Genomic DNA, 20,815 nt, shown 5'->3' with positions numbered 1-20,815 from the left:
ATTCTAGTTCCCACGTGCAGGGGCTCACCAATTGCTGAATAGAACATACAAGGCAGCCAGGTACAGTAGCTCGCGCCTGTCATCCTAGCTACTCAGGAGGCAGAGCTCCGAGGATCAAGGTTCAAAGCCAGCCAGGCACAAAAGGACCTGAGACTTTTATCTCCAATTAACCTCTAGAAAACGGGAAATGGGGCTTGGCTCAAGGGTAGGGTGGTAGCCTTGAGCTGAAGGGCTTAGGGACAGCGCCCAGGCCCAGGGGCAGGATGGTGGTAGCCTTGAGCTGAAGAGCTCAGGGACAGGGCTCAGGCTGAGTTCAAGCCCCATGACCCCCCACACATACGAAGGACAGCGCTTCCAGTTCTTACAGCTGAGAACCTAGCTTCTCTCCTTGATCCCGGCCTGTCATGCTCACTGTGGTTGAGAGTGAATGCTCTATTCTTAGCCAGTGCTTTTCCACTTTGTGAAAGAGCCATTTTCCCCTCAAGTGAAATCTAAACTGCTTTCAGCCGGCCTTACCAACGGACATGGAAATTGGTTCCTGCAGAGATGTTTCCTGTTCGTCATAAAGGTTTTTGAGTGGTGTTGTATATTAATCCACGCGTCCCACCAACCAGTCTACTGCAGTCAAACACACCGCAAATTAAACTTTATTTCCCTCATGATTTTGAATTCTGAGACTTCCCAGTCCTCTCCTGAGTACAAATACTATATTTGAACTTAAAAAAATACTTCTTCCTCTTTTTAAGACGCTAGAGTTACTGACTTGCTGGAAAGTTTGCAGATGTCCATTGCCATGGTTTCGTGTCCTGTCCGATCCAGTCTCGTTAGGGTTTACATGAGGATTGGATAACAGGAAGCACTGAAAAGTGGAGGCCTTTCTCCTTTTCCCTCTCTGTTAATAAGAACCATCTGAAATTAGCTCGGGCAAAATGTTCAGCCTTGAGTTCATGTGAGCCAGGTGAGCACGCGCAGATGTCTCTGGTGCAGTTCTGCATGGACACATCTGCTGTCCTCCCTGATGTCTAGCCGGTGGTGCCCAGTGGCTTCTTCCCAAGGAGCTGCCTGGCAGCCCTCCCTGGCTTCACACTCTCACTATCCTTCCTAGTGACCTCCGACCCTGGGTGGCGCACATCCTGCTCGGAAACCCAAGCCACCATCTTGCCAGTTGATGTGGTGGTCAGATTATCTTGTATCCTTTGGTAGCTGTTTTTACAGGCAAGCTGTCTGGGGTGTTGACATGAGGGGATGTAGGTGGCCTCTGATCCATTCAGGGACAGGGTCCAGGCCTCCTGGCCAAGAGAAGCCAAAAGGCAATAGAGCAGCTCTGAGCTGTGAGCTCAGTCTTGCCTGCCTCCCATACAGTCTTCTTACTGCGGTGGTTTGGGGTACAGGAAAGCAATCGCAAAGCTTGCCTGCTCTTCTGTTAAGTAAACAAAGGCTTAGGGGTCAGTCCACAAGAACAGCTAATCTGATTATGTTCACTGCTGGTGGATTTTGTTATGAATATAATTTCCGTATGAAATTGTCTGGGTCTGGGCCACGGTCTTGCCCTGCCTTGTGGAAGAAGACCACTTGTAAGGACTCTGTGCTAGAGGGTTTTGCTTTTCTGTTAACACTATTTAAATACTAGGACATTTTGAATGCATTAACTCTTATTATTGAGATGCTACAAGAGACATCCCAAGAGTTAGCAAGTGCAGGTCTCCTCTGGAGGGGTCTGTGGATGCTCTGGTAAGTGCTGATACTTAGCTGGGAAGGCAGGGCCAGAGCCCTCCAGTCTCTTTCTGGAGCACTGCAGGCCCCATTGTTACCTTGGTACCACATACAGAGAAAAAGCTGGAAGTAGTACGGCGGCTTAAGTGGTAGAATACTAGCCTGAAGAAGGCTTTAGGACAGTGCCCAGTGCCCAGGCCCTGAGTTCAAGCCCCAGAACTAGCAAAAGGAAAATGAGAAAAGGAAAAGTGTCTCGCTGTGGTTTTGAACTGTTTCCCTGAGGGTGGATGATTTTGAGCATATTCTCATCGCATGTGCTCATGGGCTATTCGTATGTTACCTTCGAGAAGTGTCTGTTCAGACTTGTTGCTCATTGTATAACTGAATTGTCTTTTTTCTCCCCCACTTGTCTTTCCCCTTGGCCTGTGCAGGATGCTGACATGCTAACTGGTGATGAGCAAGTGTGGAAGGAAGTTCGAGAATCCCTGCAGAAGATTGAAGAACTGAAGGCAGAGTGGAGTATCCTTTCTTCTGGGCATGGAGTTGGCCTGCTGGGATTGCTTGGCTGTGGCTAAGAGCCTGGAGTAATGTGGCTGGGGCAGGGTCTGTGTTTTCCTCTGTGTCCTGGACTCAGGCTGCATCTCTAGAGCCAGCCAGTTGCTTGGACAGTGGAAGGGAGGTTGTAGTAAGATCAACAGGAGAGTCTTACCACCAGGAAGGCCTACCTGTATTAGGAGAGGCGGCAGTAGGGTCTTTATGTGTAAATGGTAGACTCCTAGATTCCTCTCTTCTCCTGTTCATCTTCATTTCTCAAGAAAATAGCCTGGAGTCCTTGTGAATGGATAACATGGACACCGAGACCCAGGAGACTCCTAGCTGACTGGGCAGGGAGGGGGAAGGCACGCGGCAGGTCAGAGTTCACAGCACATAGTGGAGGTGGTCTGGAGAGGCCCTCGGATACGTGGCCATGTTGTCTTGAGTCAGGGCCAGGAGAGGATTTTACGAGGGCAGAATGTGACTGGGGAACACCACTGGTATGACAGAGACCTCAGGGCCAAAAATCATTGCCCAAAGTTCATCAGATACCTTGAGCTAATTATACTTAGGCATTAAGAAAATCTGCCATCTGATTTTTTAAAAATAATTTTGAAGGACAGGGAGAGTAGGTAGATGGATGCTTCTACTTTTAAAGGTAAAATTTCAGAAATCTGTTGTTCAGTGCATTTGTTAGCAGACTTAAGAATCTAGAATTGGTTAATAAGGAACATAAAAGAAATGTGATCACATGGTTTCACTAGGAGCAGGAATGCCGAAGAGCTGGGGCTTTTGGTAAGATTTGTAGCTAGATTTCATGAAGGAGTTTGAAAAGATGTGGTCAAGAAATGTGTGTTAGATACCCGCAGAATTGGCGTCTCCCTGCAGCCCAGTAGCCACAGTGAAGGAACAGAGCTACTTAGACGCCATCACCCTGGACAGCTGCTGTCGGGCACCAGGCTACTGGTCAACCTGGGATTCGGTGCCTTCAGTTAGAGAAAAGAGCCCAGGTTCATCAATCCCCAAAGGAGTGGGAAGAATGAACAGAGAGCAGGCCACAGAATCAAGAACCCAGCAGAATCCTAGATGTTTGAAGGGTAGCTGAGCTTTGAAAGAAAATTTTGCAGCAGTGCATAGAAAATTTTCTGTTTCAGGGGCCGGGAGTTTGGCCTAGTGGTTAAAGTGCTTGCCTAGCATGCATGAAGACCCGGGTTCGATTCCTCGGTACCACATACATAGAAAAAAAGCCGGAAGTGGGGCTGAGGCTCAAGTGGTAGAGCTCTAGCCTTGAGAAGATCCAAGGACAGTGCTCAGGCCCTGAGCTCAAGCCCAGGACTGGCAAAAAAAAAAAAAAAAGAAAGAAAGAAAATTTTCTGTTTCAGTCTAGAAGTTCAGGTTTGCAAAGATGCATAAAGCTTACTAGCAGAATACATGAAGGAATTACAGGGCTGAGATAAGAAACAAAATGTAATAAGAAGGGCCAGGAGTTTGGCCTAGCATACAAGCTGTGTGTTCAATTCCTTGGTACCACATACACTGAAAAACACCAAAAGTGGTACTGTTGATCTTTTTGGTAGAGTTGTAGCCTTGAGAAAGCCCAAGGACAGTCCTCAGGCCCTGAGTTCAAGCCCCAGGACTGGCAAAAAAAATGGAATAATGCAAAAGATGGTTGTGATTGTGGACCACAAAATAAGAGAAGATAGCACTGGATGATCACACCTGCAATTATGTTCCCTGTCGGGCAGGTAGACATGGTTAAAGGACATGTTAATGGAATAGGTTATGAGACTAGAAGACTCAAGTGTGCTGGAAGAATGGAGGAATCAGCCAACTTGAGGAACAAGAGGCCCAGTTCATGGGCCTAGAGCCGTAACACGGGGAGGGGGAGGGGGGGGTGAGCTCATTCTCTGTAGTCCTGCGCTATGGAATTAGGGCGCATGGATGGCCAAGCTCTGAGTGGCTCTCAGCTGGATAGGGTTCTGCTGAAAACCAACTCTGTGCCAGGTACTTTGCTGACCCCAATTTACTGTGGGCTGCAATGAGGAGACACAGCACTGCACTCACTCACAAGGCTCACGGTTGTGAGACAGAACGCATACACGCGAATGCCTGCTGGAGGGAAGGCAGCACGACCGGAGGAGGTCGCCGGGAGCCTGCCTGCCCGGGGGACGGGTCCCTGGTCTCCCAGGTCTCCCAGCCTCTCACTGCTTCTTGCTTTGGGATGGGTGCCTTGTTCTGACACATACTCACACCATGGCCAGCTGGGGCCCTCCCCACAGGCCAAGCCACTTGAGCCTCCAGGACCGTGGCCAGAATGAACCTGGTCTCACTTCGTCAGTAGTCTGTGCCTGCTATGTTACTATGGTGCTAAAGCTGACTGGTATCTCTGGTAGAGAGATACTGCGGCAGAAGCAGCAAACACAGCGGTAACTGTGGGTAGAGGAAAGTCTGACAGCGGGAGCAGCACCTATGCCATCTGGGAGGGCGTGGAGTCCAGGCTAACGGCGAGGAGACGCGCAGTGCGGGGAGAGGGCGGGCTGTTCCTCAGAGAGCGGGGGAGCCTGCGCAGACGATCCGGGGATCAGGGGAGAGGAGACTCCAGGATGGCGGTGGTCAGGAGAAGAAGGACTGGCTGATTCCCAGGTGCATGGCCCCCTTCTCTTTTCCTCCAATCTTGAGGTCATCTTCCTGTGTCCAGAGGAAAGGTGTGTGTCCTGGCCTGTGCTGCTCGGTCTCCAGACCCACGGCAGGGGAGCACAACCCGGCTGGAGCAGAGCGGCTCACACAGTCAGCTCACACAGTGCCAGGGACAAAAATTTTGAGCAAATACACATTGGCATTAGCTTAGGGGAAAAGCTTCTTAGTTAACATTATTCCATTTTTTTGCTCACTGGGGTGTTGTGCAGGAAAGGTTTGCCAAGAGACGGCTGCCAGTGTTGTTCGGGAGCTTGGCATCTGTCCTTCGCAGCTTGTGGAGAGTTACAGTCGATGGTTTCTGCGTGGCTGCAGAACATCACATCTGGTTTCCGCTTCTCAGGCTTGTCCCCTCAAAGCTCTTTCAAAAGAGTGGGAGCACAGAGAAGTGAATAGGCAAATAATACTGACAGCCAAACAGCCCAAAATTCAGATAAGGTGCACGTTTTGCCACAGGAGTGTCTGGCATTGTACAAGAGGCAGACATTGCTCCTGACAGTTCGTCAGATATCTAATCCTGAAATGAAAAGCCACAGAGGTTAGCCCAGCAGTCTGTTACAGAATTCAGCATGTTGCCCAAGAAATGGCTCCTCCAGCCTCTGGGGACACGCTCGGCACATGGTAAACACGCTTGTCAGATGCACAGAAGCCACTCACTCGTGACTGTGGACCCTCTTCCAAGGTGCACTCCAGACCTCTGCGGGGCTCTGTGGCACGTGAAACTCCCAGCAGAGCTGTGCCTTGGCTGCTAACCTGCTCACTCACAGGCTTGACTGGTACACAGGCGAGCAAGTGGGCCGGCGTGGGGTGAGCTGGCCGTGGCTCTGCGGGAACTCCCACAAACAGGCGTGGGTGGAGGGGGCGTGGTGCTGGTGCCGGACGCGGGACTGTTGGGAGCGACACTGCGCCTTCCCTCAGCCTAACTGCAGGCGGGAAGGAGGAGGGGGCCGTGTCTGTGTCGCTGCTCTCTGTACACACGACTGAGGGCTTTCCACCATGCCCATGACCCTCAGAGCATTGCTGGCATCACCACCCACCACAGAGACCCCTGCATTCTGCTCACCATGACTGCCATAGGAGGATGAAGCCTCAGCAGCTGAAATGTTCAGATGTGTCCCCCAGCTGAACCACCTAGGGCAGGGTGCAGAGTGGAGCTGGCCTGGCTGGGGGAGGGGAAGGGCACCTTGTGAGGTCCCCATGCGGTCCTCTAAGGCTCTGGGTGCCATGTCCACCGCCCTCCTCTGGCCTCGGTGAAAGAGGGAGAGCTGGATGGGAGGGGTGTGTATCACCGAGAGAGAGAGAGAGACAGAGACAGAGACAGAGCGCACGGTGCCGAGGCGTGGCCACTGAGTCTTCCCGTTCTTTAGACCCCCTTCCTTCCCTTTGCTCGCAGTTTATCCCCATAAACCACAATCTTTGATGAAGGTTTGCTCCCCTTTTGCGTAATAATATACACGAATATAAATGGATGCCGTCGCAGCTGATCTGGTGCAAGTGTGGGTCATGCACACGTTTGGTTTCATGTGTGCCTGAGACTCTCCTCTGCCCGTGGAACCTTCTGACGCCTCTTTCCTCGAGCGTCAGGTGGGATGTGGATGCTCACAGAGTAAGTCATTTCACACGGAAGGAAGTTGTTAGTCCTAAAAGTTGACCAGGCCTCTTCCTTCATTTCCTGGCTGGGCTTCAGGAGAATGTGTGAAGCAGGAACGGTTCCTTGGCAATTAGTCCTCCAGGGCACAGACCTGCATGGAAGCTGGTTTGTTGATGTCAACAGAATTGACTCCGCCAAGCTGCCTCTTAAACATGTCTTTATGTCTGAAGAGTGTTTTCCGCCAGCGCACGCACACCATGGCGCCTGCTTCCCTTTGTGCCAGGAGCTCTTCAGCCTCCTCCCTCTACTTCCCTGTTTCCTCGGTGAAGACAATCAATCCTTAACTAAGGGTAATGACAGAGTGGGAGCAGGTGCTGGCCATGTGCCAGTCAATCATAAGCAGCAACTCTGAGCGGCTTCCGGATCTCAACATCTACCAGCTCAAGGTGCTGGACTGCGCCATGGACGCCTGCATCCACCTGGGCCTCCTGGAGGAGGCGCTCTTCTACGGCACACGCACCATGGAGCCCTACCGGTGAGTCCAGGCCTGCGGCAGCAGTGAACGGGCGGGCGGGTGGCATGGCCTGTGGAGCTGGCCCGTCCAGGATTCCGTGTTGTGTGTTCCCCGTTGCCTTGTGGTGCCTTCCTTTGTTCACGCATGTGAGCCTCAGAGCTCTCCCCGCGGATCGCATCCGTGGCTGTGCACGGTGTTGGTATACAGGGCTACCTGGTAACCCTGGAGCCTGCCAGAGCCTCCTCAAACCCGGGAAAGGAACTGTTAAGGAGTCTCTCCTTTCCCTTCCATTTTTCTCTTCCCCTCCTCTCGCCTCTCCACCCTCTTCTCTGTGCTCCCCTCTTCTCTCCTTCCAGAGGGAGGAAGGAGGGGGGGCCCGCAGGGACAGTGGCAGCAGACACAGGTCCAGGGTCCAGCTGATAAGGGCTAGGAACTAGGCCATGGTCCGGAGCCAGGCCTGGCCGTGACCTCGATGCAGGCTTCCCGGAGAGCCGTGACACCACCGTGACCTAGGGTGTTGTCAGACGGTGTAGGCAGTGGCTGCCGTTGCCTCTGGTGGAACCCGCAGTTCTGGGATCCAGCCTGTGAGTCAGCTTTCATCAAATGCCCCGGAGACGTTCCCACGAGCAGAGGAAGATGGCTCCGTGCGGCGAGCCCTGTGGCTCTCCGGAAGTCTGGGCTGAGCACACAGATGGGCGGCTTCCCAGCCCTGGGCGCGGCGGTGAGAGGCAGTGGGGATCGCAGGCTTGCTCTCGGGAGACAGGGCCACAGGCTGGGGAGCGGATGGATGTCAGCCAGGAACTGCAGGTGGGGAAACTCCGCGTCCTCCAGGGCCCTGTTGCTCTCGAGCCTCTCGTTCCCGGCTAGTGTGCCCCAGCTGTCTTCCCTGCCCTCCTTCCCTGCCCTCCTCCCCTCCCTGCTGACACCGGGACGCTGCCAGGCCGCTCCCCAGGCCAGCCAGCCAGTAGGGCCACTCCACTTCGAGGATGCCCAGTCTCCAGGCAGCTGTTGGTCCTCTTCCCACTGCCAAAACTGCCAAGCTCTGGTGCCCCTTCGTGGCTGGCAGCACGGCTGGCTTCCCTTGAGTCAGACCTGGAGGCCTTTCCTGGGAGGCCGGCCCAGCCCTCCACAGCACGGCACACTGCCTGGGTTTGGTCTCGGCAGGTGACACCCAGGCCTTACACTGGTGACACATGTCCAAGGCTCCCTGGGTCTCTCTTCGTGGATCTGCTCTGCAGCGTGCTCGCCCTGTTGTCAGAGTTGTGGGAGGAGCGTCCATAGTAATCCAGCAGAGTTGGGAGCGGCCTCAGGCGCCTTCACGCTCAGCAGGCTGGACCCCGTCCCCTGTGGGTGGACGGGGACTCACGGTGCCTGCTGTCAGCTGCCCACACGCTCGCGCACCTTTAGCCAAGAACATGGAGAGTTCGTTCAGCCTGGACTTTGAGTGAGTGGATTGCCTTCCGCCATAACTGCTATACGACGCAAGTACGCAGCTCGTGTCACCCAGCGTGAGGGAAGTGGGTGTCACCTGGCTGTGCCATAACCGCTCGCCTTGGACAGCACCGTCTTTTTACTGTTCTGTCATTTCCTTTTACTCTGTGGGCTTTCTCGGCTTTTGTGGTGCTTTCGTAGAGGGGTGCATCACATGTCTAGTCGTGAGCAGTACTTTCAAGATGTCTCCCGGAGGATCTGTGGGAATTCCCATTCTGTTCGTGGTCCTTGCCCTTTAGCATTATGACCTGAAGATATTTCAGAAAGGACTCAGACAACTCTTAATTCTAAAATGAGTAGAAGATGGAGATGGAGCGTTCAGGAATTGAACACAAATTATCATTAAGTTAAATTTAAAAAATGATTTGATTCTTCTTAGAAAGTGACGGGGAGTCTGGTCTTAAGGTGACCGAACGGTGACAGGTTGCTGGCTCTGGCCCCCCGTCCCGTGCGTGCCCTGCCCCCGTGACCAGAGCGCCACCTCCTAGGCTGCTCAAGGACCTTGGCTTCTCTTTAGCACCAACTTGGCCAAGCCTTTAACAAGCCAGATCCAAACTACAGCAGACAGAAAGACAATAAGCACCTCCTCTCCAAACACTTGTCCCACGACCCAAGGATAACCAAGGCTGAATTGCTCTCCTGAAACTTCCTTTGCTATGAGAGGCATTGGAGCACATCCCAGCCTCCCGCAGCTCTGAGTCTGCAGGAGGTGAAAGCGAGTAGACCGAGGTTGCCAGCTCCTCTTAGCGCACAGTTCTGGTCAAGAGCCAGTGTCTTCTTACCCTCTTTCTAGTTCCCACTTTCACAGCATTTTTTTCCCCTTCAAAACTGTTCCTATGGACCCTTCCACTTTCCTCCTTCTCAGATTTCTTGGGGGTAGGCTCAGTCCCAATCCAGCAGTTTAACTTATCCGACAGGGCGAAAAATGGGGCACAGAGGGGAGCCAAGATTTCTCCTTATTAGTCACGAAGAAGGGAAGACAGGAGATTACTCTCTAGCCTGTGGCTTGCACTTCTCGATGGTGCCTCTAGGCACCTGTCCACTCCTGACTGGAGAGCGCTCTAGCTCACCAATGTGCAAGGTCTTGGCTCCATCCCCGTGTCTTGCACAGCTCATCGGTGATGTCAGACAATGTTGTGATTAACGTCCCTGTGTGGTTCTCTGTGTACTGATGCGGTTGGAGCCATGGTTTAAGTCCTTGTGATGCATTTCTGAATGTCCACTTGCTGCGTCATAAGCTCTGCTTGTTTTCCACGGCATTGTGTTGTTGTCCTTAACACAGGATTTCATCGTGACTTTGCCATTCGTGTGTAGAACGCGCTTTGATTGGGTTCACTCTACATCTTCTAATCCCTCTCTCTCTGCTCCCTTCTCCCTAGACCTCTTACTTCCTTAGCGATTCTCCTTTGATTTTCATGACCTTCTTTCTACTTTGTTTCCTGCTAGCTTTAGCAAATGCTAGCAAACATGTGCTACTTATCTCTATGGGGCTGGTTTATTTCACACAGCACAGTGATCTCCTGTACCGCCCACTTCCCAGCAAACAACGTCATGTCATTCCCTTCAGTGGCTAGGTAAAATTCCATTGACAGATTGTACCCTGTTTTCTTTATCCATCTGTCCGTTGATGGATACCTAGATTGGTTCCATAATTCAGCTCTTGTGAACAATGCTGAGGTAAACAAGGATGTGCATGTGTTTCTGTGGGTCAGCGGACGTTAATTCTTTTCAGTAAAACCACAAGTAGTATAGACGGGTCATGTGGGAGTTCAGTTTTCAGTGCTCCAGGAACTCCCATATTGCTTTCCGTCGTGCCACACTGAGGAGCTGTCAGACTTCCCACCAGCATGGACAGAGCTCCTCCACTCCTCGTTCTCGCCTGCATTTTTATTCATTTGACTGGAGTAATTTGCATTTCCCTTAGGGCTAAGGATGTTGCAGGGGTTTTTGCATGTATTCATTGGCCATTTGTATGTCTTGATTTGAAATATATCTGTTCGAGTCCTTTGTATTTTTACTGATTGGATTTTATTTGGCTATTTAGTGTCTTGAAATATTTACTCTGAATATTAATCCTCTGACAGATGAATATTTGGAAAAAAACATATCCTATTCTGTAGGCTCTGTTTTCACTGTGTGGAGTTTTTCATTTGCTATGCAGAAGTTTTTCCATTTGATACAATCCTATTATCATTTCTTGCTCGTATTGTCTGAGCTTTTGAGATTGTTTTCAGAAAGCTCCTACCCCTGTATCTTGAAATGTTCCTATTTTCACCTAGTAGCTACAAATTCTAGGCCTTATATGAAGTCTCTCATCCATTTGGGGTTGACTTTCATACAGGGTCAGAGAATCTACTTTCAGTCTTTTGTCTATGGATATCCAGTTTCTCTGGCACCACCTATTGAAGAAGCTGTCAACTTTACAATGTATGTTTTGGGTGTTTTTGTCAAGAATCAGATGACTGTAGTTGCATGGGCTTATTTCTGAATCTCTATTAGTCTATACATCTTGTTTCATTCTAGTATTGCGCTGTTTTTCCAAGTCAGGTATTGTATTTGAGGTTGTGAGTATTCCCTTAGGGATTTTAGGATCCTTTTTTTTTTCTTATTTCTGTGAAAAATGTCATTTAGATTTTGATGGAAATTGCATTGAACCTATAAATATTTAATCTGCAGATCTATGAATTTGAGAGGTCATTCAAACTTGCGTATCTTCCTCAGCTTCTTTCTTTAGTGACTTGCTGTTCTCACTGTAGAAGTTTCTCACATCTTTGGTTTATACCTTGGCATTTTTAGACACTTGTGAATAGGATTGTTTCCCTGAGAGCCAGCAATTTGTTATTGGTACGTAGAAAACTTGTTGTATATTGAATTTGTGTCCTGCTACTTTGCTGAAAGTATATGAGATCTAGGAGCCTTTTACTGGAGTGTTTAGGGTATTTTAAGTATAGGATCATACCACCTACAAGCAGGAATAATTTGGCATCTCCATTTTTTTTTCCCTTGCTTCATTGCTATGGCTAAGAATTCAAACACTATAATGAATATTAGTGGCTCATTGGACATCTGTGATTTGATCCTGATTTTCAAGGAAATGATTTCGATTTTCCCCCATTCAGTACAATCTTGGCTATAGATATATGTAGCGTTTATGATGTTGAGATGTAAAGCTTCTGTTCCTAGTTTCTTTTTTTTTTCCTTCTTTTTTTTTTTTTTTTTGTTGGTCGTGGGGCTTAAATTCAGGGCCTGGGAACTGTCCCTGAGCTCTTCACCTCAAGGCTACCCTCCTACCCCTGGAGCCACAGCCCCACTTCCTGTTTTCTAGTAGTTAATTGAAGATGAGAGTCTCATGGTCTTTAGTGCTCAGGCTGGCTTTGAACCGAAATCCTCAGATCTCAGCCTCCTGAGTAGCTAGGATTACAGGTGTGAGCCACCTTGCCTGACTTGTTCCTAGTTTCTTTAGGGCTTTTATCATGAAAAATTATTGGATTCATAAACTGCTTTGTTAAAAGGCAACTACCAGCTTCTTAAAAATAATTGTAAAAAAGAAAAAAAAAGTCGTTGGATTTCCAAAAGGCCTTTTGTGCACTATGAGATATTACATTTTATTTATTGATTTGTTTGAGGTACTGGGATGTTCAGCTCAGGGCTTTGTGCTTGCTGAACAGGTGTTTATCGGACTTGGGTCACTGTGCCAGATTTTTTTGCTTTGGTTATTTTTGAGCTGGGTCTTATTTTTCCTAGGCTATCCTAGACTGAACCATTCATATTTCCTGCTGTAGCTAAGATGATAGTTGTGAACCAGAATGCTCAATTTTTTTTTCAGCTAAGTTAGGGTCTTATGCCTGGACTTGTCTCAAACCACAGCCCTCCCAATATCATCCTCCCACATAGCTGGGGTGATAGGCTCAGCTGTTGATCAAGTTGCGGTCTCATGAACCCTTTACCTGGACTAGCCTTGAACTACAGTCCTTCTGATTTGTGTCTTCCAAATACCTAAGATTGGAGTTGTGAGCTAGAGATGCCATGTTTGCTAATTTCTATTAAACCATCCTTGCATTCCTGTACCATAGTCAATTTGATCATGATGTGTGATCTTTTTTATATGTGTCACTGAATTGTTTGTAAATTCTTCATTGGAAATTTTTTTCCATCTGTTCTCATTGAGGAAATTGCCCTATAGTTGTCTTTTTTTTTCTTTTCTGGTATCTTATCAAGTTTTAGTATCAGGCTAGTACTAGCATCACAGAATGAGTTTGGATGTGTTGTTTCATTTATATATTATGAAATGTGTTGAGGGGCGTTGATGTTAGTTTTTTACAGGTGTGTGAGAGTCAGCAATGAGTCTATTTGGTCCTGGGCTTTTCTGAGTTGGAGGTTTTCTATTTTTATTTAAATCTCATTCCTTATTATATCTTCTTGGATTAATTTTAATGTTATTATATGTACAAAAATTATTTTTTCCTTTCATATTCCTCAACTTAGTGGAGTATAAGTTTTCAGAATACTCTCTAATAATTCTCTGTATTTCAATGGTATCTTTTTATTCATTTCAGAAATCAAGTCTTTGTTACCTAGATCATTTGCATTGCTTTATTACTTTTCATTTCATTTATTTATCTCTCTGGTCTTTCTTCTACTAATTTTGGGATTGACTTGTCCTTATTTTTCTAAGACCTTAGGATATGTCAAGTTATTTAAGAATTCTCTGATTTTCTAATGAAGGCATATAGCTAGAAACTTCAATCTTAGAACTGCTCTCATTGAATCTCATAGGTTCTGGTATGTTGTGTTTTACTTTTCATTTGCTTACAAGAACTGTCTATTTCCTTCTTATTTCTTTACCAATGCTCCCCCCAAAGTTGAATATCCACCCACCACAAACTCAGAGTTGTTTCTGCAGTGGACCACAGGTGATGGGGCTTTGTCCTCTCTATATAAGGCATGGTTACTGATTTTCATGTCCTTTATTTTCCCAACTCACCTACTGCTTAATCTTCTCAGAAGGTCCACATCAGACACCCTCCCTCACCCTTCCTCATCCAGGATATCTCTACGGCTGTCTCACACCCCCCACACTGTGTCAGAGTGCTCCTTGTCTTGTTTGCAGGTTGCCAAAGTCCTGTAGTCTCAAACATTTGCCCCTCTCCCCCTCTCAAGATGGTACTATGGCGCTCAAAGGTATTGGGACTCAAAAATTGGAGTGTTCTTTTCTAGGACTTACCTGCCCTAGGGAGTCACTGCCACACCCAACCCCCACACTGGACTGCAGGCTTGCCAGGACTTCTGTGGCTGGACTTGGCAGTCTGTTGTCATCAGGTTGCCTGACTTGACTTTGTGGCTGTGCTTTCAGCTTCTTCTCCCCACCAGGAAGCCAGGGTTGGAGCTGCAGACTGTATAACACTTTTGTTTCCCCATGGCTTTTCTCCATCTTGTTGTCTCATTCATTCTTCTTACCCTGACCCTTCTCATTCAGAGTTCCAGAGGAAGCTTCTACCCTACCGTCGTAACCGTAGAGTAGCTTACCTTCGTAATATTCATTGTAAGTGTGGTTAACTTCCCCCAAATTATCCCAGCCCTCCCCAGGTTCACTTCTGTACCACTCATCCCAGCACTGCCTCCCGTCCTTACCTCTTTGCCTCAGCCCCCTGGCATGCATCACCCTTACCCCTTCCCACAGTTGTTCAGACCTTGACCCCCAAGCTGAGCCAAGACCAGGAAGGAAGCACACCACTTTTCTGGCATCCCACAATGAGCAGCACAACTTCTAATGTGAGACCAGGGCTGAAAATCCTGTGCCATGGCTGCTTTCCCTGCAGCTGTAACCAGACCAAGAGTTAGCCAGGATCCCCTTGCCCAGAGAAAGAAGGCCCACCTACAGCTCTCTCCCAATCCCATATTCTCACCTCTGCAAAAGGGCTCTTCTCTAGAACTCTAATGCTTACGCTGCAAGTGTGTGCCTGGGGTGTGTGCAGAACCAGTGTGTGCCTCTCTGGCCCATCATGCTGGGAGAGCTCTCATTCTGGCTCACGTTTCCCCTGTGCTCACTGCCTATATTGCAGGGGCTCCTCTGCTAGGACAAGGATGCCAGCCTTCTTTGTCCCCAAGTCCTGTAGCTGGGGACCCACCCTATCATGTTCCAACTTCCCTTGGCCCCTGAGCCACCAAGCCAGGCCAGAGCACAAGAACGACTTCTCTTTTGCATTTTCCTCCCCCATGCAGAGCCAGGAGGTGCTGGTCTGGCCTGGGGCTGGGCAGCTGCGCAGGGAAACACAGGCGCTGGTCTCCACCGTGTCTAGGAGCCGTGCACACTCCTACACGTGGTCGACAGCCTTTCTATCATGGACACGTTTCTAGAAAAGAGGGGGGAAACCACTTAACTTCCCATCTTGTCTTTGCTCTCACACTTTCACAAGCATCACCAAAGCACTTTGACATTTCCTAATAGACTTCTTATTGCAACAAATTGTACCCCAAGCTTCAAGTCATGAAATACAAGGGAATCTTGTAGGATTCATTTCTCGTGCCTGTCTGCTTCTGCAGCTACGAGTGGCACAGCTACTGTCTTTTTTCCTTTTCTCACCTCTTAGAAGAGAAAAGAACTCTGATTTTCTGGGTAGAAGCAGATAAAAAGCAGGCATGCTTGAGAAGCAGGAAATGCTGGATGCAAATTTGAGAGACCCAAAAGTAATTGATTAAAATCCACTTTAACTTCATACGAAATACATTCTTATGATTGTTAAGTAACTCACCCAGGACAGATGAACAAATGGTCCTTCCATGAAATCACACAAATACAACTAACTGAAACCTGGTGAATGTGATTGTGCACAGAGAATGGGGGTGGCGTGGGTAAGCATGGTAAGAGGCCCTTCAAAGACACGGCAGTGGGTAAAGAGTCCTCCACGGCTCGAGATTCTGGTGTTGGAGCTGGCCCGTGAGCATGAGCAGGGGAGCCTCCCGGGGGCTCCACACCTAGCTCTTGAGCTTGTTGAGCGGGTGTCACAAGTCCTCGTTGAATCTCTGCCACAGAGGAGGTGTGGCACTGGTGGGGCAGTGTGGAGGAGTGATCCCGCGGGCTCGGCCCAGACCGGGGGACAGACAGCCTCGCTCTGCCAAGGCGGACATGGGAGACAGCGGTCATACTCAGCTGCCCTTTGGGATTAAAGTGGAACAGACCCACTCCTGCCTCTGAGGGGAAGTCTGGCACAGTGTCCTCTCGAGGTAAGATGGAGCAGTCTCAGCAGTCCTGCGGGCGCCGCCAGCTCTTCCGTGGCATCACCTTTCTGGAGGAATGGCTGCGAAGGCTTTAAGACGTCTCCTCTGCCTTTCAGCTGCCTGCACCTCAAAAGCAATCGCTGCTGTGTATGAGCAGTAACTTTCCCTCCTCCCCACGCCGCAGGGCGGGGAGCCCCTGGCGTCTCCACGCTCCATCCACTTCATCTGCACGTGATTCTTTTGAAAAGCACATGCGCAATCCAGATGTTCTGGTGAGGGTATCACCTGACCTCAGGACCCAGCAGAGCAGTGTTGAGGAGGACGCGATCATGAGGGCTGCTCCCTCCTCCTCTTCCCCCTACCTCCCTCTTCCAACTCCTTCTCCCCCCTCCCTCCTTCCCCTCTTCCTCCTCCCCCTTCCTCCTCCTCTCCCTCTACCCTTCCTCCTCCTCCCCCTCCTCCTCCACCTTCTGCCCCCTCCTCCTCCTTCTTCTCCTCCCTCCTCCTCCTCCTCTTCTTCCTCCATTGTCCACAAGGTCCTGAAGCAGAGATCCCTCCTCAGTCTCTTCCTCCCTCGTAGCTGGGATTACAGGAGTGAGGCCTTACGAGCTGCTGGCCTACATTTTACAGTTGAAGCAGTCATTAACTTTTAGAAGCTAGGGGGTTTTCAAGTATGCAGCCATCTAGAATTTTCACCCTGCTCGGGGCGTAGAAGGTTCCAGTCCACGGCTGGGCCCGAGGCTTCTACCTCGCTTTACCCGACCAAGAGGGACTGGAAGCTCCTCCTGCCCCTAAATACCCTACCACAACCCCGTTCTCGTGGTAAGGATTAATGACGGCGTGGACCAACCTCAGCTGGAGACAGGAGAAAGCAGGCCGGAATACAGCATTCGGCAAGGAGGTCTTCTCACCAGTCCCCCACACGGGCTTCTGATCAGTGCAAGCTCCGCCCTCCAGCCACTGGTGAGCTGCGCCCCAAAAGAGGCGGGGGGGGGGGACTTCCCCTTGGGTTGGGGAAGCTTCACGTCATTTTGCAAAAACTTGGCTACGGAAAGCCTGAGCATCCAAAGTTTACCTCGCACCCCTGCCACCAAGACGAGCGAGCGTTCCGTCTAGAGGCTGACGGATGCCTCTGGACTTGAACTCCTACTGAAGTGCATCCTGCCGCGCCAGCAGGGAAGCCTCGCCCAGCGGGAGCCGGGCACCTGGAGGCTGAGACCCGAGGCCTCAGAAAAAACTAAGTAGAAGTCAGAATTACTTGCAGATGTCTCAGTAGAAATGCAGCTTTCCTAGTTTTGCTATTTTATATGTGACAGGATGTCTGAACAGTATTTGACTTCCTTTTTATGTTTTGAAATGTTATTTTCTTTTTAAAATACAAGCATTTTAATATGTTCTTTGACTTATTCCTAAGTAGCTTATTAGCCTTAATTTTGAAACTCTATCAATTTAGAATTTAAATTAGATTTCTGTATATTTATAATCCTAGTATGTTCAGGATTTGAATTTGTATGTAATTAAAATGCTTAACTGCTAGAAATAGAAAATTAAGACTGATAGGCAACTGGAGGATTGATGAGAAAAATAAATTTAAAATATTGGAAAAATTTATAGCTGAAAATGATATTCAGACCCAGGTGCAGTGGCTCATGTCTGTCATCCTAACTGCTTAGGAGGCTGAGCTCTGGAATTGTGGTTCACAGCCAGCACTGCAGGAAAGTCCATAAGACTCTCCTCTCCAGTTAACCACCCAAAAAGCCAGAAGTGGAGATTTGGCTCAAATTTAGAGTGCTAGCTTTGAACACAAAAGCTTAAGGACAGCACCCACACACCGAGTCCAAGCCACCAGACTGGCCTCAAAAAAAAAAAATTCAGAAAATAAAAGCACTGGTAGTCTGTAAACAGTCTCATTTTAAAAGTTATCATTTGCATTAACTTATTAACTTTTGGACATTCAGTATTCCTTGGCCACATATACATTTCAGAGCTTTTGGAAATATTCTCAGTACAAGTATTAACTTCCAGGAAAAAAAAGTTTGCAAACTTAGAATCACCAATTAATGATTCATTAGGTTGATCTTTCAGTAAATCCATCTGCCGTCAAATGACGTTTAAACTGGCCCCTTTTCTGCAGAACCACCAGAATGTTTAATACCCTAATGTACATTTGGATCTCTAAAAGGAATCTTAAAGCAAGCCACTACTTCTCAAAAGTATATTAACATCAAAAACAGGATCCAAGCTGGGCTGGTGGCTCACACCTAGAATCCCAGCTACCCAGGAGGCTGAGACCTGAGGATCAAGGTTCGAAGCCAGCTCAGGCACAAAAATCCATGAGACTCTTATCTCCATATAACTGCCAGAAAACCAGAAGTGGCACTGTGGCTCAAGTGGTAGAGCGCTAGCCTTGAGACCAGAGACAGTGCCCAGGTCCAGAGTTTAAGCCCCACAACTGACCAAACAACAACAAAATCTGGACCCACAAAAGAACTTTATATAATACAGTCTTCCGTTGTCTTCAGTAACTGGTTCCAGGGCCCTCTGCCAATTTAAAAAAAAAATAGAGTCCATGGGATACTCACATTCCCTATGTAAAGTGGGGTAGGGCCAGGTACAGTGTCTCACACCTGTAACCTCAGCACCTGGAGTGACAGACATCAATGAGAAGGGGACGATCAAAGTTTGAGGCCAGCCTAGATAAAATGTTAGTGAGAGCTCCATGCTAACAAACAAACTGCACATACTCCAGCTAGTTGGGAGGCTCAGGTAGAATTGTTTCGGTCCATCCTAGCCAAGGGGAGAAAATATGAGACCTTCAAAAACAATAATCACTAAAGCAAACATTCTCTGGGGATGTAGCCGAGTGGTCCAGCACCAGTGTAGCAAGTCTGACCCTAAGCTCAAATCCCAGGACCAGAAAAGAAAATATATTAATAAACTGACATAAGCTTTTGGCATATAACCCTTGTAATACTCTCATATACTTCAAATCATGTCTAGATTACTTCTAATACCTGATACCGTAGCAGTGCCTTGGAAATCATCGTCATGCTGCAGTGCAGGAGATGAGACACGAAAAGCACACCTGTGTGTGTCAGCAAACGCTGTGGCTCGTCTGCTTCCTTCCGAGGGCCGCTGAGTCCACTCGTGGAACGTTTACCTGCATCGGAGCTTTAGACTCAACACTCTCATCAGATTGAACAGAATCGTTTTCTTTTGTTGTATCTTATTTTTCAAATATGATAAAAAGCAGCAGACTCTACCTTGCCCTCTCCACTTTCTGGCAAGCTTCTTAGCAGTTTTTCTAAGCATTTCTACTGTGTGTGTGTGTGTGTGTGTGTGTGTGTGTGTGTGTGTGTGTGTGTGTGTGTGTGTGTGTGTGTGTGTGTGTGTGTGTGTGTGTGTGTGTGTGTGTGTGTGTGTGTGTGCTGGGTCTGGGACTTGAACTCAGAGCCTGGGATCTGTCCATGAGCTTTTGTTTTCAAGGCTTGGCACGCTACCACTTGAGCCACAGCTTCACTTCTGTTTTGTTACTTGGAGCTAAGAAGAGCCCGCCCGGGCTGGCTTCAAACCACGATTCTCAGATCTCAGCCTCCTGAGTAGCTGGGATAGCTAGGATTACAGGGGTGAGCTGCCAACACCTATCTTATACTTATTTTAAATCTTTAAATCCATAATATTTTTAGAGTTGTATCAAGCAAAGCAGAAAGCTATGAAAAAGTGTCCTGTAGTTTCTGCTATCATCTTCCTCTCTCACCTCCCTTTCCATGTTTTAACTGGCATTGCTGTGAAACGTGAAACAATGCAGGGCAGTCATTTCTTCCTTCTCGCCACTGCCCTCGGCAAAGCCTCGTGGTTCCACTCTGTCATTTGGAGCTGTAAAACTCGCATTCCTGATAGCAATTGTGAATGGAAGATTCCCAGTCGGCCGTGGTTTTCAGTGCAGTTGTGAACACCCACGGCCTGGCCTCTAGGGCCTTGGCTTGTGAAGCAGGCTGGCTATGGGTTCCTCCCTTCGCCGCGTCCCTCTCCCCGGGTTTGGCCTCAGCCCCTGGCCGTGGCAGAGGTCGTGGTGAAGCCTCTAGGTGTGGCTCCGTCGCTTTACTTTCTGTACCTTCCCATAGCATTGGGGAAATGTCCATTTCCTTCTTTGCACGGGCATTTGTCTTTGTTTCCTTAGGCCTTTTGCTTTGTATTCTCAAACTTATTCTTTATCTTCCAGACTATCAGTACAATGGTGGTCTTTCGGCAATTTTCAAGTTACCAGCATTCAATCTCTTATTAGACGGTTCTTTTCTGTATCTCCCTTTTATTTTTTAGACTCTAATTCTTGTTGAAACTTTAAATATATTTAAATATAACTATATATACACATATGTGATTTCTTTTGAACTCTCTCATTGAATTTTCTTGAATTTTAGATGTGTATTAGTCATCCATGCATATTTTAAACAACCTTATTGAGATTCAAGTCACATGTGCTTTTACCACTTACAATGTCGAGTTGTAGCTTTGAGTATATTCAGCTATGCCTCTATTGCCAATTTGGGCCATTTTTATCACTCTACTCCAAGAAAACCCCATGTCCTCTCACCTGTCCCAGCCCTGGGTGACAACCTCCTTTAGCACCTGACAATGGGGCGTTGAAAGGTTGGTTTAGGTTCAGCATTTCACAGTGGCAGTGGGTGAGATGCAGGTCAGCTGGGGGGTTCAGGACTCCCCTGGCAGGCAGCTGTTCTGCGCCGGCTGCCTCTGGAGGTGGAATGGAGTCCGCCTGCTCACAGCCAATGGGCACAGAGGTTCTGGTCTGCAGATTCACAGAATCACGTGCCTGGGCTGTGCCTGTGCCATGCACTGATTTCCGCTCTTCCCCCTGCTCTCGTGTGTGAGGGGCCGGGGTGCTCAGATCCCTCCGTGCACGGCCCACACTTGTCCGCAGGCCTTCCCTGCAAAGTCCTGCTGCCGGCCATGCTTCTCACCTTGCACTCTCTTTTCAAACAAGGCCTAACAATTCTGGGATTTGCAGTGTCCAGAACTGGAAAATGGGCCGGATCCCTGTT

The 20,815-nt window shown here is 48.6% G+C and overlaps 1 protein-coding gene across 1 annotated transcript in view; it reads left to right on the top strand.

Annotated features, from left to right (window-relative positions):
• Smyd3 (SET and MYND domain containing 3) overlaps positions 1-20,815 on the top strand; it is a 323,227-nt gene that overhangs the window by 274,242 nt on the left and 28,170 nt on the right. The window contains exons 8-9 of the mRNA XM_090341528.1: positions 2,145-2,232; positions 6,893-7,067. Coding sequence (XP_090197654.1) covers positions 2,145-2,232; positions 6,893-7,067 — 263 coding nt within the window. The remainder of the gene's footprint in view (positions 1-2,144; positions 2,233-6,892; positions 7,068-20,815) is intronic.

Source organism: Megascapheus bottae, chromosome 10 (assembly GCF_031878675.1).
Source record: "Megascapheus bottae isolate mThoBot1 chromosome 10, mThoBot2.hap1, whole genome shotgun sequence".
NCBI classification, from domain to species: Eukaryota; Metazoa; Chordata; class Mammalia; order Rodentia; family Geomyidae; genus Megascapheus; species Megascapheus bottae.
Note: the sequence above shows the minus strand (reverse complement) of the source record. Positions and strands in the feature narration are given on the sequence as shown.